General features: G+C 42.9%; 1 protein-coding gene across 1 annotated transcript; it reads left to right on the forward strand.

The window, feature by feature from the left end:
• The first annotated feature begins 22850 nt into the window (after window positions 1-22850).
• On the forward strand, window positions 22851-23798 carry LOC141155434 (olfactory receptor 5F1-like). Its single transcript, XM_073642299.1, has one exon. It carries the CDS (start codon window positions 22851-22853, stop codon window positions 23796-23798), a length of 948 nt encoding a protein of 315 aa, XP_073498400.1.
• The last annotated feature ends 3610 nt before the right edge of the window (window positions 23799-27408 follow it).

Below are 27408 nucleotides of genomic sequence, written 5' to 3' on the forward strand. Positions count from 1 at the left end.
GTGCTCGACCCAGTAACAAGCCCAATGTAACTCAATGGGAAACTCAACCATTTTTCTGGCAGCCCCCAGCCCCCCCCGGAGGTCTGGAGGAGGCCTAAAAATTAGTCAAATTATTAAAAACAGTGCTCAAATGACATGGGAGCAGCATGGGAAAGACCCCTGAAACCATCTCTGACTCTCAAATTGCTGCTGTGAAGAATGTTGTCAGAGTATTATGCCACTTTTACGGACTGACAATAAAACATACAAAAATGAAGCAAAAATGTATTTTCCTGGAAAAAATGTTAAGAAACATTCTTTCCAGGGTAATGACTTATATATTAGGCAAAATTTATAACAAAAAAAAAATGCTCCTCCACACCCTGGGCTATGTTCACACGTAGAGTTTTTGATGCGTTTTTGCACTTTTGCATTTCTTTAAATGGTGAAAAATACATTCTGCATTAAATGTCATTTTAAAATTTTTCTACCTTATCTGGCCATATAGTATGTAAGACATGATCACACACCTCCAGAATGAACACTCATTTCCAGCTGATAATACCATCTAGCACCTGTCCCTACTTTAAAAGCAGCTAACAGAGTTATCAATAGGGAATAGAATTTTTTTTTTGTATATTACAATAATCCCTGACTAGATGCCTGTAATATGCTATCCCAACTGCTATTGGTCACCTGTGCACAAATCTCAGATAAGAGAGGTAATAGTACAATAGAAAAGAGAATTTAACCAGCTCCAAGGAGGTTTTTTGGTATGTTGCACCATCTAACTGTGAAGGAACGTAAGCAACCCTGTTTGCTTTCATCAATTTCTAATTACAGATCACCATTCAAAATTATGAATCAATTAATGAGTGCATGGAAAAACTCTATCAAGTTATGGATTGCTGTATGGATGTTTGTGACCAGAATGAACACTCTTTTCCAGCTGATAATACCAACAATCCAGCATTATAAATAGGGAATAGATTTTTTTTTTCAGCACGGAGTATAATACAATAATCCCTGACTAGATGCCTGTAAGATGCTATCCCAACTGCTATAGGTCACCCGTACGCAAATCTCAGATAAGAGAGGTAATATAGTACAATAGAAAATAGAATTTAATCAGCTCCGAAGAGGATTGTTTGGTACATTACGTTGCCTCACCAAACTGTGAAGCAATGCAAGCAACCATGCCTGCTTTCATGAATTTGTGAGTAAAGATCACCATTAAAAAATATGAATTGGTCAACAAGTGGAAGGAAAATATCAAGTAATGCACTGTGGAAAAGATATATTCGACGACAATGAACAACACTCACCTCCAGCTGATGACACCTTTCACCTATCCCTATTGTAAATGCAGCTAACAGTGGTATCAATAGGGAATAGAATAGATTTTTTGCAGCAGCAGTATGCAGTACAAGGCAATAATACCTGGCTGGATTGGTGTAATGCGCTATCCATACTACGATAGCTCACCCATAAGCAAATTTCAGATAAGAGAGGTAATATTGTAGAATATAGAATCAATTTGAAATGGCCTTCCCATTATTAAGGAGTCGGTCTCCTATACTGTTTTTGCATATATGTTATAATACACCCGGTGGCACTAAAAACCATCTCTGACAAAACGCTAACGGCCAGGACCTCAAAGGTGTAGAGAGACAGTTCATGCCACGTGTCCAGCTTGGATATCCAATAGTTGTAAGGCACAGAGGAATCACGGAGGATTCTGGTACAGTCGCCAAGGTAGTCCTTCAGCATCTTCCAAAACTTTCCCTCCTTGTCAGAGTAACCAATGCATCAGGGCCTGGGCACTGGGAGGGTCTGAGAAAACTGTCGCACACCTTTGACAGCATTCCCCTGCCTTTGCTGCATCTGCTTTGTTTCTCCCTCGCCTGTACTCCTTCGTTGTCCAAGAAACTGTGACCTCTGCCACCAACGTTGTCAGATGGGATTTTTTTATTAATTCTTCAACAAGGGCCATCTGGTACTGCAACATACAACATAGGAGTGGGCCTCCTATACTGTTATTGCATAGGCAGCAAGTTCAAGGGCTCCTCAAAATTAGGATGCACTCCAATACCCCTTTGAAGACACATAGTACAGGGCCTCATTAAAAAAATGTTCCCATTATAAAGAAGTGGGTCTCCTATACTGTTATTGCGTATGCAGTGCCTGAAGGGCTGCCAAAAATTTAGGACGCACTCCAATACCCCTTTGAAGAGGCGTAGAGGAGGGCATCATTAAAAAAAAGATTCCCGTTATTAAGGAGTTGGTCTCCTATACTGGTAATGCCCATGCACTAAGTGCATGGGCTGAAAAACATTTACCCGTGGGGGGTATACATGAACATACTGTATAAATTAGCATATTGTATAACATGCAGAATGTTAGCGGTAGGCCTCTAAAAATATTTCCTACGGGCATCATAAACAACCGTAAAAAAAAAATTATGTGGGTGTTTCATAATGGTCACCCAGTTGATATGGTGATGGAGGATGAGGAGAAGAAGAAGGAAAAGGGTGACATAAAATAAATAAAATCATGAAGCGTATACCCCTGTAGCGCAGGAAACCAGCTCCTGTTCCTACTCCTCCTCCTCTTCCTCCTCCTCCTCATTTTCATCCAATTTGCATTGAGATGAGATGAGCCTGGGCTGTGTAGCATCATCCTGTATAGTTCCTTGCTCCACCTCATCGTGCTCCACCTGCAATGCCCCCTTTTTCATTGTGAGCAGCAAGTGTTTCAGTAAACAGAGAAGTGGGATGGTGACTCTAATTATGGCGTCATCGCCACTCACCATCTTGGTGGAGTCCTCAAAGTCTTGGAGGATGGTACAGATGTCTGACATCCATTCCCACTCAGCAGCTCTTATTTGCGGAGGTTAACCTGAATACTGATGGGCGTCTTGAAGCTGGTACTCAACAACTGCCCTCTGCTGCTCACAAATCCTTCCCAACATATGCAACGTTGAGTTCCAACGTGTGGTGACATCGCACACCAGTCAGTGAGCTGAAAGCTGCAAACGCTGCTGTAACACGGTGAGGGCGGTAGAAGCTGAAGCAGTCTTTCTGAAAAGGGCACACACACAGCATACTTTCACAAGCAGCTCAGGCAGATCTGGGTAGGTTTTGAGAAACCTTTGAGCCACTTGGTTGGGCACATGGGCTGGGCATTATATGTGTGTGAGGTTGCCAAGCCTCAGAGCTGCCACAAGTTTCCAGTCATTGTCACACATGACCATGCGTGGCTGTAGGTTCAGCGGTGACAGACACAGTCCTGCCTGCTCTGTTACAGCTTTTAACAACACTGCAGTGGTGTGTGGTTTGTCACCTATGCATATTAGCTTCAGCACAGCCTGTTGCCGCTTGGCTGAGGCAGTGTTAGAACCCTCCTGTTAGTTTTTGCTATCTTGTGTTTTGCGGTCACGTGACCAGCTGCCTATATATTCCAACTCCGCCCTTCTGGCTTTGCTGGACTTCAGTGTTGTTTTGACTGACTCTGTAGCCAGGTGCTTCGGTGCCTATCCCTGTCTGTTCTTGGTCTTCTGGACCGTTAGTACTTTTTGTCAGTTTGTTCTTTTTGCTCTGCAACAACTTCTGTTTAGGAGGTGTCCCATTTCTGTCCCAGTCCTTAGTTCTTTTAGGGACCCCTCCCTTAATTCTATAGGTCTCCGTTCAGACTAGCCGAGGACGAAGGCGGGTCTGTTAACAAGGAACAGGCAGCCCGCTACATCGTAGGGATTCAGCTTAGTCTTACTGTAGGGACAGCTTTCCTTTCTTTCCTTAGTTTTGTTGCAGATCATAACAGGCAGTGCTGCAGTGCTTCCAGCTTCTCACTGATGTGGTCATTTCGGAGATGCAGGCTGAAGAGGAGGAGGAGGCGGACGAGGTGCAGGAGCTGTACAATGTGTGGACATCCCTGATTGACCCAGGGCCTGCAATCCTCAGAGTCGGGAGGATGTGTTCCTTCCCAGGGTCCGACTGGTTCCCGGCTTCCACAATATTAACCCAGTGTGCCATCAGTGAGATGTACCGTTCCTGGCCACAAGCACTTGTCCACATGTCCGTGGTTAGGTGGACCTTCCTAGTAACTGCCTTGGTGAGGGCACGACTAATGTTCTGGGACACATGCTTGTGTAAGGTGGGAACGGCACACCGGGTGAAATAGTGATGGCTGGGGACCGAGTACCGAGGCACGTCCGCCGTCATGAGGTTGCGGAAAGCTTGTGTCTCCATGAGCCTAAAAGGCAACATTTCCAGTGCAAGCAGTCGAGAAATGTGGCAGTTTAGTATTCTGAACTGTGGGTGGTTGGCTGCTTATTTGCACTTGCATTCAAAGCACTTGGGTAGGAAGAATTGAACACTGCACTGGGACAAGGACGTGGACGCTGATAGTGGTGGTTGCAAGTGTCCAACGACAGGTGCAGGGTGGGAGGCATCTTTGCCTGCGCCATGGACAGGGGATTGGCGCGCACGCACAACAGCGGAACATGCACAGGTATTGCAAATGGCCTTTTTGGGGTTAATTGGACAGTCTTTAAGAAAGAACCTCCCTCCCCCTCTGTATTGCTGTCCTCGCTATTCATGTCACCTTGCAAAGGTTGGGTCAGTGACTTCATCGTCTACCACCTCGTCTTCTATGTACGCACCCTTGGCCTCCTCCTGACTAGCTAGCAACTGTGTCTCATCATCATCATCCACCTCTTGCGACAGTAATTGCGCTTTCCCACAGTTGCCTTCATGTGACCATGGCTGCTCAAATATTTGGGCATCACTACCTGTGATCTCCTCTTGCCCCGCTTGAAGCGGACCGGGCAAGAGGCCTGAATCTATCATTGGAAATGTGAACAGCTCTTTTGAGTGTCCAAGTGTGGGATCACTTGTCTCTGGGCACTCGGCATGGTGGAAGGAAGAAGGATCAGGGTAAGGAATATGTGGTCCAGACTCACGGCTACAGAGACTGGACCATGTGAAAGACAGGGTGGTGGTGGTGGTGGTGGTGGCAAACTGACTGGAAGCATTATCTGCTATCCAACCGACAACCTTTTAGCACTGGTCTGGGTTCAAGAGTTGTGATCCATGGCCCCCTAGAAAATGGGACAGGAAGGTAGGGTGACATGATGTGGGTGCTTGTTGTGCTCCCTCAGCAGGCACAATTTCAGCTTGCCCACGGCCTTGGCCTCAGCGTGCACCATCACCATCACGTCCACTTCCCCGTCCCTTGCCACACGCCTTGCCTGTCTTAAATGGAGTAGAATATTTGTCACATTCACAAAAATGTCAAGATTATTACCGTAATAACATAGGATCGCGTTTGATGACCACGGTTTTAGGCAGTGGCCTTATAGATATGGTATTGGTCAGCGACCAAATGTGAATAAGTTTAAACACACAACTGACAGACTTTAAATGGAGTAGAATATTTGTCACGTTCACAAAAATGTCAGGATTATTACCTCAGTAATATAGGATCGCATCTGATGATGGACAAGTTTCTCTGCTTCTGCAATACAGCAATGCGAATAAAATCAACCAAATCTGGTTGTATGCTGCTAACAAGCAAATGGAGCAGTAAAAATGTTGTATTATATTGCTTTTCAACAAAATAATCAGAATTAAGAGCCAAAATATTATTAGCCCTGATATCTAGGGCTATGGATATAAGTAACAGCAGCAGAAAGAACGTGCAATGAACCCTAGTCTGCACTATACTAGCTCTCCACAAATTCTGCCTGCCAACTCCTGCTATCACTAGGATTAATATGCATCAGAATTTGTCCTTAGAAGGACTGTTAGTGTATATTTCTAATAGTGGTGTGGAATCTCTGTTTATTATAACCGCCAATTCTCTCCCTTGCTCACCTGCAGCTCTCCCTACTCTGGGTCTTTGACAGGTAGACTGTGATGAGCATAGGGTCCCGGGTCTTATATAGACCCAATGACGCTATGCGGCCAGCCAATTACTGCAATGCCACGACCAACATGACTGCGGAATTACAGTGACTAGCAGCCAATCCCTGCATGTTAATTTGCTGTGTAAACAGTGGCAAACATGCAGGGAGGAGACCCGAGCTCCCGCCCGAGCATTTCAACACTACTCTCCGAGCACAGAGCATCTCAAGCACTGAGAAAGTCACGAGTATGCTCGCTCATCACTAGTAGTAAAATGTTAAAATTACATTTACCAGTGACCACCGGTGGGTGTAGTTTTATTTCCACCTCTACAATGTCATCTACTGTAGTCAAAGGCGACAGCGAATTACGGTTAGAGATGACCCAGCTATCAATCAGTGGAGGAGGTATCTTTTTTATGTCTTTTTAATTTTGCCTTATATACAAATCATTATAAAGGAAAGAATGTTTCCTAACATTTTTTCATGTAAAATCTATTTCATCTTCGGTATTGTATGTTTTATTGTCAGTCTGTAAAAGTGGAGTAACACTCTGACAACATTTTTCCCAGCAGCGACCTGGGAAACAGATGCATCCAGGCGTCTTCCCAATGCTGTTCCCATGCCATTTGAGCGCTGTTTCCATCTTCTTCAGCGATTTTCTGGCCCCCGAGACATCCGTAAAAATGCTTAGGTTTCCCATTGACTTCCATTATATTTGAACTCGAGTGTACCCCGTTCGAGTGTCTGACCTGCTCGATTCGAGTATCGAGCATGCAAGCATTTTAGTGATCGATCATCACTAGTTATATGGTTTCAAGTTTATTTAAGAGTATTAAAATGGATTTATTATAATATTAAAATTATTTATTATTCATATATTATTTATTTATGAAATTAAAGTAACTCTTGATAAAAACATCACGGCCTATTTTTATGCTACAAGTTAATGTGTGTAGTGTTTTTATTTATTTAAGATAACATAAGAATGGGTCTTATTCTACCATGAGGGGCCCGTCATTTTAAAATGTGGGATACATGATAGCACAGACCCTTTAATTTTATATATTTATTAATACGTAATTTATAAAGTTTACATGCTCTAGCAGTTGTTCGCTAGTTATTCATAGGTTTGGGTTATGTTGAGTAAGCTGTGCTGTAAGCACGAGGAGGTTGGAACCAGTTTTTAGCAGTTAAGCTGCGCAGTCTTTTAAAGGTTTGTGATTGGTGGACTCAAAAAATGCGGGAATCTACACGAGTATTTAATAAAGGATCCAGTCACCAATGGGCAGTCGCCGTCGGATCAAGGTTGAAGACAGATGGAGACCCTGATAGAGCAGCTGCTGAGGAGAGCGGGTGAGGCCAGTGGAGAGGTTTGGATGAAGAAATGCTTGGATGTTCAGCCACTTGAAGCAACAGTACAAGAAGAAAGAAAATTAATGGCGGTGTCTGAAGAGGTTGCCAATGAAGATTTACAGTATCTGTGGTGGCGGTAGAAGATGTGCACCAGAGCTATAATAACCTGAAAAGGAAAAGAAAGCGCTGGAGCGCTTACTCACCACTGCCGCTGACCATCAGGAAGAAAGCTGGAAACAGGAGGAAGTCGCCGCCTACCGGGATTTCAGAGGCCGAGTCGCGTCACAGAGACGGAGAATTTTGTTTATTTCTGACTGTCAAGGGGTGGTTTTTGCTTTGAATACGCTTTCTTCAAAATGTTGTTGGTTAGCAAAGCTGCTTGGGCATTTAGTTCTTTTTTGTCTTAGCCAAATATGTGGATAAAAGCATGTTATGTTGAGAATGGCAAGAACTTGGTTATCGATGCTCTTTCTCTTCACCAGTTTGAAACATTTCATTCATTGGCTCCAAACGCTGCGCAAAAGGGCATCCCTTGCCCAGCACATCTGTGGAATCTTATATGGGAGTAATTAAATCTCTTGCTAAAAATTCAATTGCCATTAGAACATAGGCCAGTTATTCGGCCGCATGGTTGGATTGAAAGAACTTTTGTATGTCTCGGGGTATTGATTTTAATAAGAGCACAGTGAAATCAGCTTTATTATTTGCGAGTTACTTAATATCTAAGGGGTTATCTTTTTCTTCCATTTGCAAAGTTCTGGCAGGAGTGTCATTCTTTTTGAAATTATATGGTGAAGAGTCTATGCATAGTTTTTTCCCAGTCAAGCAGGCGTTAAAGGGTTTTAAGAAATGATAAGTAAAACCGGATAACAGGCATCCTATTTCTATAGATTTATTATAGAAATTTTCTGGTATTCTACCAGAAGTTTGCTTTAACCACTTTGCGCCAGAGCCTGTTTTTGCCTTCGTGACCGGGCCAATTTTTTCAATTCTGACCACTGTCACTTTATGAAGTAATTACTCTGAAACGCTTCAATATATTCCCCTGATTCTGAGAAAGTTTTTTCGTGACATATTGTACTTCATGACAGTGGTAAAATTTCTTTGATATCACTTGCGTTTATTTGTGAAAAAATCGGAAATTTGGTGAAAATTTTGAAAATTTTGCAATTTTCAAACTTTGAATTTTCATGCCCTTAAATCAGAGAGCTATGTCACACAAAATAGTTAATAAATAACATTTCCCACATGTCTAATTTACATCAGCACAATTTTGGTTTTTTTTTTTGTTAGGAAGCTATAAGGGTTAAAAGTTGACAAGCGATTTCTCATTTTTCCAACAAAATTTACAAAAACATTTTTTTAGGGACCACATCTTATTTGAAGTGACTTTGAGGGGCCTTTATGACAGAAAATACCCAAAAGTGACACCATTCTAAAAACTGCACTCCTCAAGGTGCTCAAAACCACATTCAAGAAGTTTATTAACCCTTCAGGTGTTTCACAGGAATTTTTGGAACGTGGAAGAAAACAATGAACATTTAACTTTTTTTCACAAAAATGTTACTTTAGACCCAATTTTTTTATTTTCACAAGGGTAACAGGAAAAAATTGAATACTCAATTTGTAGTGCAATTTCTCATGAGCGCGCTGATACCCCATATGTGAGGGAAAACCACTGTTTGGGCGCACTGCAGGGTTCGGAAGGGAAGGAGCGCCATTAGACTTTTTGAATGTAAAATTTGTTTGAATAATTAGCAGATGCCATGTTGCGTTTGGAGAGCCCCTGATGTGCCTAAACAGTGGAAACCCCCCACAAGTGACACCATTTTGGAAACTAGACCCCTTAGGGAACTTATCTAGATGTGTGGTGAGCACTTTGAACCCCAAGGTGCTTCACAGAAGTTTATAATATTGAGCTGTAAAAATAAAATTTTCACATTTTTCCCACAAAAACGTTTTTTATCCCTTAATTTTGCATTATCATAAGGGTAATAGGATAAATTGCACCATGAAATTTGTTGTGCAATTTCTCCTGAACACGCCGATACCCCATATGTGGACGCAAACCACTGTTTGGGCGCACGGCAGGGTTTGAAAGAGAAAGGAGCGCTATGTTGGCTGGGATAGGTTGCAGACACCATGTCACATTTGAAGAGTCGCTGACATGCCAAAACAGCAGAAACCCCCACAATTGACGCCATTTTGTAAACAAAACCTCTCAAGGAATTCATCTAGGGAAGTAGTGAGTATTTTTTATTTTTTAAATGTATACCATTGGGCAGTGAAAAAGCATAATTATATTTTTACCGCACAAAAAATGTTTTACCCTCAGATTTTACATTTTCACACAGGGCAATGGGTAAAAATGGTGCCGAAATGTGTCACACAATTTCTTCTAAAAGTGGCAATACCCCATATGTGGCTGTATCGTACCGCTTAGCAGTACGGCGAGATCTGGGGAGGACGGAGCGCTATTTGACAATTGGAGAACAAATTATTGTAGAATAGGCATTTGGATTTGGGAGCACAAAATTTTCTGAATTTCTTTTGGGGGGCAAGGGCCATTTCGCTTTTCCAGAGCCTTTCTGCTACCAGTAACTTGGAAGTCCCTTATATTTTTAACAGATGACAGACCTGAGTGGGGACTAGCTTTTTTTGAGGACTGAGTTGAAGCTTTTATTGGGAACATTTTACGTAACATTTATCCGGCGCTCTAGGCTGAGCACTTACTTCGGGGTTTGCATCTAAATTTCCAAGTGATGTAATTCAGATGAAACCCCTGCGGGATCCATTCACTGTAATGAGGCAGCAGAGTTACTCTGGACTCCGTCTGGCCTCTGTTTAGCGGTGTCCTTTTCATCAGAAGTGCACAAAACTGTGGCCAACCGCACTTTTATGCATGCCTAAAACAAATGACACCGTGGGATCAATGGCCAGATGGCATCCACAGTGGCTATATCTGCCTCATTACAGGGAATCTTCCGTCATGGGTTCTGTCTGAATCACGTATTTCAGAGATTTACACGGAAACTCTGGTGTAAGTGCTCAGCGCAGAGCGCAGGATAAATGTGAGCAGAGCCTTACTGCGATCTTTGGGAGACATAATAAACAAATCAGTAGCAGGTGAAGAATTGGTTTTATTTATTTTTTATGCCGTTACGCGTGTGATATAACTGATTAGATTACTTTATTCTTCGGGTCGGTGCGATTACAGAGATACCAGATTTATATCGGGTTTTTTTGACTGACAGCTGTCACACACTAAGAGACGCTTTTTTTTACAAAATCTAGTTTTTGCATCGCCATATTTTGAGAGCTATAACTTTTCCATATTTCGGCCGACAGAGTCATGTGACAGCTTGTTTTTTGTGGGACGAGTTGACATTTTTATTGGTACTATTTTTGGATATGTGACATTTTTTGATCGCTTTCTATTCCGTTTTTTGGGAGGTAAAATTAACAAAAACCAACAATTCAGGAATTGTTTTTTGAGGGTTTTTTTATGCTGTTCTGCGTGTGGTAAAAGTGATCAGGCAGCATTATTCTTCGGGTCAGTACTTTTACAGCGATACTACACTTACTGTATATTTTTTTTATGTTTTGGCGCTTTTACACAATAAAACAGTTTTATAGAAAAAATATTTTTTTTGCATCGCTTTATTCTGAGCGCTATAACTTTTTTATTTTTTGGCTGATGGAGCTGTATGGTGGCTTTTTTTTGCGGAACAAGATGACGTTTTCAGCGGTACCATTTTTGTTTCCATTTTGCTTTTTGATCGCATTTTTTCCCCTTTATGTTTGGCGATAAGATGAAAAAGCATAGTTTTTTGCTCCGTTTTTTATTAATTTTTATTACGGTGTGCACAGAAGGAGTTAATTAGTGTGACAGTTTTATAGATCGGGTTGTTTCGGAAGTGGCAATACCAAATATGTGTACTTTTTTTGTTTTTGCATAAATATACGGATTTATTGGTTTAATATTTTATTTATTTATTTTTATTTATTTTGTGATTTTTTTTAACAGTTTGAAAACATTTTTCTTACTTTTTTTTACATTTTTACTTAGTCCCTGCATGGGGCATTAATTTTTATTTTTCTAATCACTGATCTCATCCATTGTAATAGACATGTATTACATTGGATGAGATCTTTGCTGACTGTTTCACAGTCAGTGTGTCCTGCCAGGCTTCAGCTGCAGGCTGAGCCTAGCAGGACACCATATATCGCAGATCTGGAGGCGGTCATGTGACCTCCAGCTGCCATAACAACGGAAGGTCCTGGAAGCTATCAGTGGGCCGTCTGAGAGGTAAGTTGACGACCCCCTCTCCTCTCACTATCTTCTATATGCCGCAATCACTATAGATCACGGCATATAGAAGATAGCAAAGGGTTAACATCATTGGGACCTGATCCAATCAGGTCCCGATGATGTCCCCTATCAGAGCTATCACTCTGCACCGGAACCGCAGCGCTTGCAGGACCCTGGGGGTCCTGAGCGCTGCGGGACCACCCACCGTTTTTAAACGTCGGCGCTGCACAGAGCCCAGGCAGCGCCGACGTTTATGTACAGTGGGCGGTCGGGAACCGGCTAATGCATTTGAAACTTGTTTATTTAGGGCAATTTTCTTGCTCGCATTTTTCGCTGAATTGAGAATCAGTGAAATCCGAAGTGAAAGTAAGAAGAAGGTGTCAGGTTTAATGTTAGAGGACATTAGCTTTAAGAAAAATTTTATGTTAATTTATATAAGAAGGTCGAAAATGGACCAACTTGGGAAAGGAAGTTGGATTAAGTTAAATAAGTTAGGTGATGTTAGTTTATGTCCTGTTCTTAATATTAAAAATTGGTCAGAAGTGCGGCCAGTTGATTCTGATGCTTTATTTATTCATGTGGATCTTTTTCCAGTGACTAAATTTCAATTCAGTGCAGTACTTAAAAAGTGTTTAATAAAATTGGGACTAGAACATATGAAAATATTCTTTCATTCATTTCGGATTGGCGCTGCCACAGAAGCGGCAAGGTCTGGGTTAGATGAGAGCATAATTAAAAGAATAGGTAGATGGGAATCTAATATGTACAAAATTTATATAAGACCGGATCTAATTATTAAAATGTAATATTCATTTCTCAGGCTCATTTGTTATCTGGATCCTGGGTCACTCGTTTAATCACTGGGCCCAGAAGAGGGCAAGCAAGAGGTCATATTCGGAGAATTTATCTTTTAATCTTGAAACATTTAATATCTTTTGGCATGGTGTTAGAGGTTTAAAGTGGGAGAAAGTTTGTGTTGAAGTTAAGAAACTATCGTTTTTATGGCCTAATCCTCATTTAATTATATTTCACGAAGGTGGAATGACATTGGTAAAATAAAAACGTTAGACCTTCTTTGGTTAATGAGGAAAGATTTTTCTTTAATAAATGTTGGCTTCCCAACACGTCTTTAGTTTTTTCAGAAATAGTGCCAAGATTAGCATGGTCGGGATCAGAAAGCAAATTTCTGGACAAAATAAGAAGAAAGGGTGAATAGGTCTATGGATAAATTCTTTCCTTTATTGGGAGGTTTTTCCTATAGGCATTCTGAGCTTGAATGTTTCGTGTCCGGCTTATTTCGGAGCGATTCGGTACACTTGTCGGACATAGGATTGGACATTTTTATTTTGAGATTGCAGAATGTTATTGAAAAGTGGCTGTGATGTTTTTATTTGTGGGGGGGGGGGCAGGACTATGTTAGTCCTGGCAGATGGATAATCGTCTAGCTTTTTCTAGGTGGAGTTGGTCATGGTTGATTGTGGTTATATGTTTTTTTAAGTGAATTTAATAGTATTAAAATGGATTTATTATAATATTACAATTATTTATTATTGGTATATTATTTATTTATTAAATTAAAGTAACTCTTAATAAAAACATCACAGCATATTTTTATGGCACAAGTTAATGTGCGTAGTGTTTTTATTTATTTAAGATAACATAAAAATGGGTCTTGTGCAACCGTGGACACAATGGTGAAGGTCACATCATATTATGTTCTGACTGGTTGGAAAATCAAAAGTTGAAATGTCTTGGTATGAAAGAGTAATATCATTACCACTGCCGGTCTAAGTACTGAAAGATCCCTGGTGGTCTATGGTATTGAAGTGCTTCATTACAATATCCCTGATACTCTAGGATAGGATTAAATATCAGCAATCAACTTATCTGTTCCATAACCAATTTTCAGCCAATCATAAAACTCTCAGCAAATTAAACTGACCATATAACTGGCTGATGGGGAGTTGTGAAGGAGGATATGGAATGGGGATATCGAGTAATTTGTAACTTACTGTCACGGACGTGGTTTGTGGAACCACTGTGCCATGGACCCCGGAGAGCCTGGAGGGGCATGACTAAGTGAGCACCGGACTGTTCACTAGAGCCTCTGATGGTGAAGTTAGGCTTGGCTCCCGATGAACACCAGGTTCCACTCCAGGACAGACCAATGGCCTCACAGCAGCTGGACACAGCAGGACAGACTGGATGGTGCAACAGGCTGGGCTTACACCGAAGTACAGTGGGCTGGGTTTGTTGCGAAGTGCAGCAGGCAGGTTTTGCATCAGAATGCAGCAGGCAGGATTTGCATCAGAGTGCAGCAGGCAGGATTTGCACCAGAATGCAGCAGGCAGATTTTGCACCAGAGTGCAGCAGGCAAGATTTGCACCAGAGTGCAGAAGGCAGGATCTGCACCAGAGTGCAGAAAGGACTGGTACGCAACCTTAACAACTTAGACTGCAGAACAGGAAAGTTGCTCAGGCACTTCCCCAGTGGGGAGGAAGCAATATATATGTAATGTCCCACAGCCATTGGCTGGGGACGTAATAGCAAATGCACGCGCTGACCCTTTAAGAGGGCGGGAGCGCGAGCAGGCATGCCCTAGGGACATGGCTGGAAGCCCTGCTGGAAACAGGCAGAGCACGGGGAAGGAAAGCACTGACTGCAGGTGAGTGAAGTGACATGCCGGAGGCCCTGCCTGTCAGAGCAGGCATCTGGCGTGGTGCTAACAGTATGCCCCCTTTACGCCCCCTCCTCTTCAGGCCATCGAGGAAGTTCCGGAGGAGAATCGGAGAGTGAATGTTTTCCTTAGGCTCCCAGGATCTCTCTTCGGGTCCAAATCCCTTCCAGTCGACAAGGAAGAAGGTCTTGCCTCTCACCTTCTTCATGGCCAAGATATTCTCCACCTCAAAAACATCATCTGCGGCGGTTGGCCTGGGTGTGTTACTAGGATCCTTGAAGAAGGAGCTCAGGATGACTGGCTTCAGCAGAGATATGTGGAAAGAATTTGGAATCCGTAATGAAGGAGGCAACTTCAGTTTATAGGAGACCTCGTTGATCCGCTTCAGTACTTTGAAAGGACCGATAAAACGAGGACCCAACTTGTAAGAGGGAACCTTCAGCTGAACGTACCTGGCCGAGAGCCATACCTTGTCGCCAGATAGGAAGCACGGAGGGTCCAGGCGCCTTTTGTCTGCATGTCTCTTCATACGAGCGGAGGATGCTTCTAGAGTGGCTTTGGTGTCCTCCCACAACTTTACAAAATTCTTGGAGAGAACATCTGCTACCGAAACATCAGAAGGAGCCGTCACCGGAAGGGGAACCTCGGATTGGCAACCGAAAATAGTGTAGAAAGGAGACTCTCCCGAGGCTTCACCAACGTGATTTTTGTATTAGAAATCAGCCCAGGGAAGTAATTTCACCCAATCATTGTGGTGGGCATTGATAAAGTGTCGCAGGTAGTTGCCCAGGACCTGGTTGACACACTCCACTTGCCCATTGGACTGAGGGTGATAGGCTGAGGAGAAATCCAAGACGATATCCAAATGCTTACAGAGAGCGCGCTAGAATCTTGAAGTGAACTGCGAACCTCGATCTTATACAATGTGACGAGGAAATCCGCGCAGATGGAAAATATGTTTGATGAACTGTCAGCCAGTTCGAGAGCAGACGGTAGAGCAAACAACGGGGTAAAATGCGCCATTTTGGAGAAGCGATCTATGACTACCCAGATGACGGTACAACCCTTGGATACTTGCAGATTTGTAATGAAGTCCATTGCTATGTGCTGCCATGGACTGGATGGCACGGGTAACGGCAGGAGAGAACTGGTAGGAAGTCGTCTGGGGACTTTATTGCTGGCACAAATCAGACAGGCAGACACTTAAGCATAGATCTCCCTCCTCATGGATGGCCACCAGTAGTGGCGAGAAATGAATTGTAGCATCTTCCTTTATCCCGCGTGACCAGCCACCTTGGACGAGTGGCCCTATGACAAAACTCACTCCTTCTCGGATTCAGCCACAAGGGTTTTTCCTGGGGGAATTCGAGACAGGCTGACTGGAGTGACAGTAACCATCTTGCACGGTTTGATGATAAATTGAGGATCCTCCTCTTGGTCCCTGGACAGATATGAGCGAGAGAGGGCATCAGCTCTGACATTCTTGTCACCGGACCTGAAATGTAACAAAAAGTTACAGCGGGCAAAAAACAAAGACCACCTGGCCTGGCGTGGATTAAGTCTCTGGGCGGACTGAAGATACGCCAGGTTCTCATGGTCCGTGTAGACTGGATAGACTGCGCCCTCCAGCAGGTATCGTCACTCTTTTAAAGCCATCGGTCACCGATGGAGTAGTTACGCTTTGGAGTGGAGAAGGCCTTAGAGAAGAAACCGCAGGACACCCGGCGACCCGAGGAAGATTTCTGAGTGAGCACAGCCCAAGCCCCTAGCAAGGATGTGTCCACCTCTAGGAAAAACTGTTTGTTCAAATCCGGATGATGCAGAACAGAAGCGGAGGAAAAATACCGTTTAAGAGAGTGGAAGGCTTCCTCAGCCTCAGAGGACAAGTTCTTTGGATCGGCTCCTTTTCGGGTCTTGGCAGAGATGGAAGTGGTAAGAGTGGAGAAGTGAGGAGAAGTGAGCAAAGCCAAGGAATCTCTGTATTGCTTTGACTCCAACGGGCAGCGGCCATTTGAGGATGGAAGAGACTTTCTCAGGATCCATCCTGAGTCCGGTATCTGAGATAATGTAACCCAAGAAGGGAAGGGTGGACTGTTCAAAAGCGTATTTCTCATACTTGGCGTAGAGTCGATTCTCCCTAATACGCTGAAGAACTTTCCGAACTGCTCGTCTGTGGGAGGCCACCTCCAAGGCAAATACCAAAATATTGTCCAGATAAACAACAACAGAGCAGGAATAAAGCAGGTCCCGGAAGATATCATTGACGAACTTTTGAAAAACTGCCGGTGCATTACTGAGACCGAAGGGCATCACTCGGTAAACATAATGTCCGTCCCTGGTGTTGAAGGCCGTCTTCCACTCGTCTCCCCGGCGAATGCGGATTAGATTGTAGGCGCCTCTTAAATCTAATTTGGTGAAGATCCTGGCACCCGTTAATCGGTCAAACAACACAGGGATCAGTGGGATAGGGTATTTATTTTTCACCATCATCTGGTTGAGGCCCCGATAGTCTATACAAGGTTGGAGCAATCCATCTTTCTTTTTAACAAAGAAAAACCCAGCTCCAGCAGGAAAGGAGGACTTCTGAATGAACCCCCTGGCCAAATTCTCCTGAATGTAGTCCGACATAGCTTGAGTCTCAGCTGGGGACAGATGGTATATTCAACCTCTAGGGGGTGTAGATCCGGGAATCAAGTAGATAGGGCAGTCAAACGGCCTGTGAGGTGGAAAAGTCTCTGCTTCCTTTTTGTCGAATACATCGACAAAGGACCAATAGGCAGACGGCAAACTGGGCAGCGATGCTGGAGAACATAGGGCCTTAGCCAGACGTACTGGAAACAGACAATTCTCATGACAGGAATGTCCCCAGCGGAGCACCTCTCCAGTCCTCCAGTCCAACACAGGTTCGTGCTGTCATAGCCATGGTAGGCCTAAGAGAAAGGCATGAGACATGGGAAAGAACATAGAAGACTATCTTCTCAGTATGAAGCATCCAAATACAGACCTCACCGGCTCCATAACCAGACGAACCATCTCCCGAAGAGTTCTCCCATCGACAGATGTTATAGCCAGAGGGTTTTGGAGCGGACGAACTGGGATTTGGAAGCGATCCACTACAGCCTGGAGGATAAAATTTCCTGCTGCCCCGGAATCCAAATACACTGTCTCAATAAACTGGGATTCACCGGTTGTAACAGCCACAGTAAGGGTCAGAAGTTGAGAGGTGTCTTTTCCATCTAGGGAGATCTCTCCTACCAACCCTAGATGCTGGAGTTTTCCGGCTTCAACAGACAGGCACGAGTGAAGTGGCCCATGTCTCCACAATACAGGCACTGGCCTTTAGTGCGGCGATCCCTCTGTTGCTGACTGGTGAAGGCAAAGCGGTCGACCTGCATGCTTTCAGGTGAGGCCTTGACAGGGGAGGGCGAAGGAACAAACGGCCTTTGAAAGAACGGTGTCAGGCACCGCGATCCTCTTTCACGTGCCACCTCACGGGCACGCTCTCAGAAACAAAGGTCTATACGGATGGTGAGGGAGATCAGGTCGTCGAAGGTAGTTGGTAGGTCTCGACTGGCAAGCTCATCCTTAATGTTTCCGGAAAGCCCCTCCCAGAATGTCGCCCCCAAAGCTTTGTTATTCCATCCGAGTTCAGTCGCCAGAGTGCGGAAGCATACCGCATATTGTCTCACAGATGAATTGGACTGACGTAAATGGAGAAGAGCAGAAACTGAAGAGGTGGTTTTCCCGGGTTCATCTAATACTTTGCGAAAAGCCTTCAAAAATACCGACAAATTGGAGATGATCGGGTCCTCTCTCTCCCATAATGGGTTTAACTACGCCAGGGCCTCGCCTCCAAGGTGCGACATAAGGAATGCTACCTTTGTTCGGTCCAACGGGAATTGGTGAAGAAGAAGTTCAAAATGTAGCCAGCACTGATTGATGAAGCTGCGGCAGAGCTTCGGATTGCCATCAAAGCGTGGTGGAGCTGCAAATCGGGGGCCTAAACCTCAAACTAAGCAAACAGTCTGAGAAGTTTCCGGAGAAGACACGGCTGCTTGAACATGAGGTGACTCTGGAGAGATGTTTAAGGCCTCCAACTTGGTAGTCAGGGACTGCAACTGCATCGACAACTTTTCCTGCACGCCTTTCTGTCGGCAGAGCTCTTGGTACATGGTCTGATCAGGACGGATCCAGGGTCCAGCGGGGTCCATGGCCTGAGCAAACTGTCACAGACATGATTTGTGGAACCACTGAGACCGCGGAGAGCCTTGCATCAGAGTACAGCAAGCAGAGTTTGCATCAAAGTGCAGCAGGCTGGATTTGCATCGGAGTGCAGCAGGCAGGATTTGCACCAGAGTGCAGCAGGCAGGATCTGCACCAGAATGCAGCAAGGACTGGTACACAACCTTAACAACTTAAACTGCAGAACAGGAAGGTTGCTCAGGCACCTCCCCAGTGGGGAGGAAGCAATATATATTTAACGTCCCACAGCCATTGGCTGGGGACATAATAGCAAGTGCACACGCTGACCTTTTAAGTGGGCGGGAGCACGCATGGGCGTACCCTAGGGTCATGGCTAGAAGACCAGCTGGAAGCAGGCAGAGCACGGGGAAGGGAAGCACCGACCACAGTGCGGGTGAGTGAAGTGACACCCCGGAGGCCCTGCCTGTCAGAGCAGGGATCCGGCGTGGTGCTAAAACATACTATTCCGCAATTCCCCGCTATAACTAGACCCTATACAGCACAATAGGCTATATATTCTAAACGTGATTATTATGCTACATTAGAAAAAACAAGCTGCTAGTATAACAAAAAAAAAAAAAAAAAATATATATATATATATATATATATATCACCAGAGAATAGATAATGACTTGTTCCACAGGTATGACATCCTCCTGTTTAATTGAGTTGGGAGATTCAAAAACGTAATGGGAATTATGAAATATGAATGGCAAAACATATAAAAGCTCGCTTTTCTTTTTCCATTCAAGACATCAACCCTTTCAAAATGGATTCTGGTAAGTACATTTTTCACAGATTTGTAGGACATTCCCACTATTTGTTTTAGCCAGGTGTCTAAAATTAGTTATTTTGATTGTTTTTTTTTTGCAGGTCGGTGAAGGTTTTAATAAGACAATATTCTCTTGCTGAAATCTCCACCATCTGCCTTTTTTCCAGCTCCAAGAACAGTGAAATATTGTATCAAATAAACATAAATTATAAAGGACCCTGTGGGCTGTTTGGAGATGGGTGAGGGAGATTGGCAAATGGTCAAGAATCCAAGGTGAATAACCATGTACAATAATTTTCTAAGGTTACTTTTCAAAATATTTCTTGTGTGGTAAGGTTTAGCATTGTAAATAAACCAACTGAGAATATTTCTAGGCTCTGTATACTAGCACTACTTTAGGAAATAGCAAAAAATACTTTAGATTTGTTCATATTAGTGTGACTAAGGTAATTCTACAATGGTGGCCAATACTTATGTGTAGGTGAAGAATTTGTAAAATTCTTGTTCGGAATGTTGATTCAATCACTTCTGAATCGAGAAGGAAAAACCTGCCATTTAGGGCCGACTGAACCACGCATTATAGATGTACCTATACCCCATTCCATTTATCCTTTCCAAACTCTAAGTTGAACTACATGGGCATACAGTACTGTGTAAAAGTTTTAGGCAAATTTTTAAAAAGTAGAAGTGTTAATAGATGATTTTTGACAATATAACAAAAAATCTAAATCACACTAATATTTGGTGTGATGGCCCATTGCCTTCAAAATAACATCAAGCATCAAATCTTCCAAGAGTTCCACATAGTTTTTGAAGGAACTTGGCAGGGAGGTTGTTCCAAGCATCTTGGAGAACTAACCACAGATCTTTTTTGTATGAGGCTCATGGGGATCCTTCTGTTTGTTCATGTGATCCCAGACAAACTGGATGATATGAGATCAGGGCTCTGTGGTGGCCATATCTTCACTTCCAGGACTCCTTGTTTTTCTTTACATTTGAGATAGTTCTTAATGACATTGAGTGTTTGGGGTTGTTGTCCTGCTTTGGACAAAATTTGGAACCAATCAGACACCTCCTAGTTCTGAGCTGATAGCACTGCTGGACATCTTCCAATTTAAAAGGGACGTAAGCATGATGTGTCTTTCAGATGCTGCCGTAAGTTTACTTGGTCAACCATTGCGTCTTCAGTCATGAACATTGCTTTTTCTTGGTGTCCTCAAAGCTTAGAAATGCTAACATATCTTTCATGAAAGTACATATGGGAAGCATCTGATTGGCTCCAGTTTACTCTGCAGTAGGTCAACGATCCCAAACATACGGCCAACGTCATTAAGAACTAACTTCAACATAAAGAAGAACAATGAGTCCTGAAAGTGATAATCTAGCCCCTAAAGAGTCTTGATATTAAAGCCCCCGTCTCACATAGCGAGATCGCTAGCGAGATCGCTGCTGAGTCAAGGTTTTGGTGACGCAACAGCGACCTCACCAGCGATGTCGCTATGTGTGACACTTTGCAGCGATCAGGCCCCTGCTGTGAGGTCGCTGATCGCTGCAGAATGTCCTGGACCTTTTTTTGGTCGTTGCCCTCCCGCTGGTCAGCACACATAGAATCATAGAATGGTAGAGTTGGAAGGGACCTCCTGGGTCATCTGGTCCAACCCCCTGCTCAAAGCAGGATTCACTAGATCATCTCAGACAGATGTCTGTCCAGCCTCTGTTTGAAGACGTCCATTGAAGGGGAACTCACCACCTCTCGTGGCAGCCTGTTCCACTCATTAATCACCCTAACTGTCAAAAAGTTTTTTCTAATATCTAATCTGTGTCTCCTCCCATTTAATTTCATCCCATTGCTTCTAGTCTTTCCTTGTGCAAATGAGAATAAAGATGATCCTTCTACAATGTGACAGCCCTTGACATATTTGTAGACAGCTATTAAGTCTCCTCTCAGTCTTCTTTTTTGCAAGCTAAACATTCCCAAATCCTGCAACCGTTCCTCATAGGACATGGTTTGCAGACCAGTCACCATTCTGGTCGCTCTTCTCTGAACTTGCTCCAGTTTGTCTATGTCTTTTTTAAAATGTGGTGCCCAAAACTGTACACAGTATTCCAGATGAGGTCTGACCAAAGAGGAGTAAAGACCGATAATGACTTCACGTGATCTAGACTGTATGCTTCTGTTAATACATCTCAGAATTGTATTTGCCTTTTTTGCTGCTGCATCACACTGTTGACTCATGTTCAGTCTATGATCTATTAGTATACCTAAGTCTTTTTCACATGTACTGTTGCTTAGCTCTATACCTCCCATTCTGTATATGCTTTTTTCATTTTTATTGCCCAGATGTAGTACTTTGCATTTTTCCCTGTTAAAAAACATTCTGTTGGTTGCTGCCCACTGCTCCAGTTTATTTAGGTCTTTTTGAATCACTGTGTGTGACCTGTGTGACCAGCAGGAGCAGCGATCAGGCTGGTAACCATGATAAACAGTGGGTTACTAGGGGCGCACGCGCTCTTAGTAACCCACTGTTTATCATGGTTACCACTCTGCTACGGTGAGCGGTAACCTCCCGCTCACCATAGCAGAGTGGTAACCATGATAAACAGCGGGTTACTAGGTGCGCGTGTGCCCCTAGTAACCCGCTGTTTATCATGGTTACCAGCCTGCTCCTGCTTCAGCAGGCAGGTAACCAGGAGCAGGACATCGTGGAATGATTCTTTCCACGATGTCGCTGCTCCCCTGATCGTTGTTGAGCCTGCCTGTTTGACAGCTCACCAGCGACCACATAGCGACGCAGCAACGATCCCTGACAGGTCGTATTGTTGTCGGGATCGCTGCAGCGTCGCTAAGTGTGACGGGGCCTTAAGAGTCTGTCTGGGGTAACTGTATATGGAGAGATAAAAGGATTTGCACAAGTCTACATTCACAGAAAATCTGTGGTTGAATCTTTGTAACAACTTCCCTGCTGAGTTCCTTCAAGTGTTCTTAGAAGAATTCATGTATGCAAAGGGCAGTTACCAAATTTAAGTTTCTGTTTTGTTCATTCACTTTGCATTTCGTTAATTGACAAAAATAAACTATTGTCACTTCTATTTTTTAAAGCATTCTTACATTCAGTACTATATGTCTGTTTTTGATCCGTGCTAACTATTACACTATTACCTCAGTCTGTATGGAATATTGCAAAGTGGTCAACTCAACAAGAAGGCTGCTCTAGGAGGTGGATAAACATTTTTTTCAAGGATTACTATTCAAAAAATCTCTTGATTGCTATGGTTTATTATCATCTTGAAGAATCCAACTTAGAATATTTCAAGTATAAGCCTTCGCACACTAGCACTTCATTAGGCGCTAATCAAAAATAGGTTTTCCCAAGGCATTGTTGACCACATTAGAAAGTGTAGAAAAGAGTAATATCTTCAAAATACTTTCAATATCGCAGCATTCATTGTAACTAAGATAATTCTATAAAGGTGGTCTCTTTTGAGAATAACATGTTCTTTTTATTGGGCAATCCATGCAAGTCTTGGTAATAATTACTTTAAAGAACATATGTAAACTCAAAAGCAATGTGTCTATATTTCTATTTATGTCAGGGTCCACCTGAATGTTATGGAACAGTCAAACCAATCTACTTCCCAGAGGTTCATCTTACTTGGGTTGTCTACTGTCCCTCATCTACAAGTCCTCTTCTTTGTCATATTTTTTGTTATGTATTTAATGACAATACTTGGAAATCTACTTTTGATTGTTGCCGTTAGGATCAGTCCAACTCTACACAGCCCCATGTACTTTTTTCTCACCAACCTTTCTGTCATTGACATCTGCTTCTCCTCCTCTATTGTTCCTGTGCTCTTAATGAACACCATATCCAAAGACACAAGTATTTCCTTATTAGGATGTGTGGCACAGATGTATGTTTCATTAACTTTGGGTGGAACAGAATGTATAATTCTTGCCTTCATGGCCTACGATAGGTTTGCCGCTATTTGTAGACCATTGCATTATAACACCATAATGAGCAAGATGTTGTGTTTTTCCTTAGCTGGATTGTCATGGAGCGTTGGAATCGTTAACTCTATCGTGCAGGTGACCCTCATATTTCAGCTTTCATTCTGCAAGTGTCTCAATATCAACCACTACTTATGCGAGGGACCTGCTTTAATACGTATGTCTTGTGGAGACACCTTTCTTAGTGAGTTAGTAATGTTTATCACAGGAGGAATTATGGTCCTGTGCTCCTTCCTCTTGACTCTAATATCATATGTCCATATAATATTCAGCATTCTGAAAATCCATTCCTCAATAGGAAGGCAAAAAGCTTTCTCCACCTGTGCATCTCACCTCACCGTGGTCACCCTCTACTATGGGCCAATTATATTCATGTATCTACGGCCACACTCAAATAAGCATACACATTGCTCTGTTAATTCAGACAAGGTGATTTCTGTTCTGTATACGACAGTTACTCCAATGTTAAATCCTTTAATATATAGCATGAGAAACAAGGATGTGAAAAATACCCTTATGAAGTATTTGAAGAGAAAGAAACAATACTAAAATTAGTTCTTTGTAGACTTTGACTAGCATTCAACATTTTCTGACCTGAGCCAAGACCTCCACTAATTCCTTAAGTATAGTCATAACCAACCCATTTAACTGTTGCTAATTTCAGTGATTCTAACGCTACTGTCCAGAATGGCCTCATCATTTTTTAAGTTTCTTTGTCCTAGAAATTAAAGGGACTTTTAGTTCACAGATATATTGGAAGATGTTTGAAGGTCTTTAAGCCTTTTGAATGACATTATTAAATATTAAGACATCTACACATTACACCTACAGGAGTTTTATGACCTCTAATTCTAAATCCATATGAATTACTATGGAGTTGGTCCCCCCTATGTACCTATAACAGCTTCCATTTTTCTAGGAAGGCTTTCTACAGGATTTTGTCGTGTTTCTGTGGGAATTCTTACACATTCATCCAGAAGACCATTTGTGAGATTAGACATTGTTGTTGGATGAGAGGCCCGGACTCACCATCTCAATTTTAGTTAATCTCAAAGGTAGGTGTTGGATGGGTTTGAGGTCCAGGCATTGTGCGGTTGGTCAAGTTCTTCCACTTCAAACTCCCCCAATCATGTGTTCAGGGACATTGTGAACTGGGAACAGTAATGAAAAACAAAAAGTGACCTTCCACAAACCCACAAAGCTGGAAGCTACAATTGTCAAAAATGTCTTGTGTGCTGAAGCGTTAATGCTTCCCTTCAATGGAACTATGGGGTCACAATGAATCCCAATGACTTTTAGACACCCTGAGTATTTTAATGGTTGATCCCAGCCAAAAAATCTACCAGCCATTATCGCTTGATGCTATGGATGAATGGTAAAGCTTCAGCCTCATAGAGTGGAGCTTTAGGGTTCAAATCCCAGGAGAAGAACTTTTGTTTTTTAAATTATGCTTGTTAGCACACAAACTACAGGGATGTTTTACTTTTAATATCTGACATTCTGATTATCATCCTGATGTGTTAAGAAAGAGTTTCAGACATGCTGTCTATTTGCATAGCAAATCACATAGCCAAAGTAAATTGGGATGCACTAATTTACTATATATCTGTTTCCAAGTGACTGGACGTTTGCATAATTTCTTAGGAAAGGGTCTAATTGTTAGGCGTCGGGCTGTTGCTGGATTTGAAATGGGTCCAGAACTTTCTGTGGTCTCTCATTCTGGTCCAGCAAGGGCTGATGCTGCTCAGCATCATCATCAGCCCCAACACCTAGCTGGTCCACGAGATGTACAGATTGTCTCTTGGGTATTTGTGCCTAGCAATGTTAAACATAGGTTCCAGAGGGAGACAGGGCTGTTGGAGCCGAAGTCCAGGATTCTCTGCACTGAGCATGTCCGTAACCTGGCGGACCGTGATTGGTGGTTTGGCAACCACCTGATCCGGTGACCTGGCACCGCCTGATTGGTCGCGGGTGACGCCACCAATAGTGCAAAGGTGGGCAGGGCTTAGTCTTTAAAAGACCCGCCCACAAACATGACGGAGCGCTCTGATCATTGAGCAGTGATGCTGATGGTGGACGACTGTGTTCCACGTAGTTTCCATAGGCAGGTGTAGTGGAAATAGGCAGGCTAGTAGAAATAGGCAGGTAGCTCCGTCTAGCAGTCTGGCTCTGCAAAAGGGGTCGCCTAACACCCCGAGCAGCCTGAAGACGTCCTATCCACGGCTATCGCCTGTCAGCCACGTGGAGTAGTACCCTTCAGTCCGGTAGCACGCCGGCTGGAGGCACGTGTACCCGTCAGCGTAGTCATACACGCATCCTAGCGCAGCCAGTGTAGTCCCTGTGTAGTTAACAGGGCTACAGCTACTTCCCCGGTTGCGCATCTCCCGTGCAGTTAACGGAGATAGAGCGAACCGCTATACCCGTTCCTGTGTGCAGTAACATGGAAGTGTTTATCATTTAAGTTGGTTGCTTTCCTTTTCACCCGGAAAGTGTTCGGCAGCAGTCCACCCGGTTGCATCGCGGACCCCGGGGTCGGTTGCGTTCCATTATAATAAAGTTGTCTGCAACTGCCCTCCTAACACTAATGATCAAACTTCTTTATTGTAAATTTTTCTATCCATCCACCCAAGAACTGGCTGCAAACTCCTTCTCTAGCAGCAAAAACAGGCATGATAAGGAGTTGTCCGGTCCAAACTCATAAGTCTGTAGTCCCTCTGTGCGATGGCAGACTTATGAATTCCCCCTAGTGGTCTGGAGTTTTCAGCCAGTTCATAGGTGGATGTAAAGAAAATTTACAATAAAGAAATTTGATCATTAGATTAAGTAATGTGAGTGTTTAATATTATTAGGTATGTGTGGGTTTGAATGTGTGGTATTATTGTGCTATTACTGCATCAGTTTTGTAGTATCAATATATATTTATAGTCGCCAGCTTCAGTATAAATATACGTATATGTATGTAATAGACTGTAGATTTACGTGTGTGCAATAAATATTCTTTAATAGTACACAATTTTGTCTCAGTTGTCATTCTTACATATATACAGTATCATAAGGAATAGAAAGCGTTAGTAATTAGTTGGATATTAATTGTTACTAGTCAAAGCTGACATTAATAATTAATATCAGAATGCAATAAGGTATAGGAGTCCCGCTAATATTGTGGTGGGATTTTCCCCCTTTAATGGTTATTATCATTGAGGGGTGATTCTCACATGCTGTTGTGCCAAGCCTTCTAGTCAGAAGAGGTGCCGGTGTTGCCAGCAGGTAGAAAGGTACCATGAATCAATTAGCTCTACCAAATAAAAATGATAAAAGTAGCGCAAATACAAAATACTGATGATTAACAACTCACACACCTATCATATATGAGGGAGCGATTGTGCAGTATACTAAAAAACTCATGAGCGGAAACACCGAATATGACGTCATAAAGGGGTCAGAAATGTGAAGTTGAAAAATAAAAAAATCTTTATTGATAAGTGATTGGTTACAAGGTTGCACTGTAGAAGCGGGTGCCCACGCTGCATAAATACATAAAATATATGATTGCACAAATGGTAAAAAATATATGTAGCCAGAACCAAAGAAAAGCAAATATGCACAGATAAGATAAGGCAAAACATTAAATGCCTAAACATAATATGTCAATAGTTACGACATATCAATGAATTTACGGTGCCCTAACATGAAAGGATGTGATGTGGCCCAAAATATAAGGGCATGGGACAACAGGTGTAGCCCCACACAAGCCAGCCAAATGATGGAAGATGGGCAAAAAATCCTTAGTCTGCAAAATACACAGAAATAGTAGTAGAAGAGGGGACTAAGTGCACATAACACCCAATCACTGACAAATAAAGTAGTATATAGTAGGTAATACAGACTATAAGTATTTATATAGCAGGCAGTGAAAAGGAAAGTTATAAAGGTAGATGGCAAATGCCAGGTTAAAGATTATGAAACATCAAGGGACCATCAATAAGGCAAAGAGTCGAAGAGCAAACAGTAAGAGGCTTATGACCTAAGTGGTCGGATAAATCCTTCATCAGGATGAAGGATCTATCCAAAACGCACGTCGGGTGTGCGCCACACTTGGTACCCTGGACTACTTAGGTAACATGCCTCTTACTGTTTGCTCTTTGATTCTTTGCTAGTG

The sequence above is a fragment of the Phyllobates terribilis genome, unplaced genomic scaffold (genome assembly GCF_046119375.1).
Source record: "Phyllobates terribilis strain yellow unplaced genomic scaffold, ASM4611937v1 Scaffold_7__3_contigs__length_470593459, whole genome shotgun sequence".
Lineage (NCBI taxonomy): Eukaryota > Metazoa > Chordata > Amphibia > Anura > Dendrobatidae > Phyllobates > Phyllobates terribilis.

Coding starts and splice junctions, on each gene's coding strand:
- LOC141155434 (XM_073642299.1), top strand. CDS start 22,851: ATGGAACAGTCAAACCAATCTACTTCCCAGAGGTTCATCTTACTTGGG.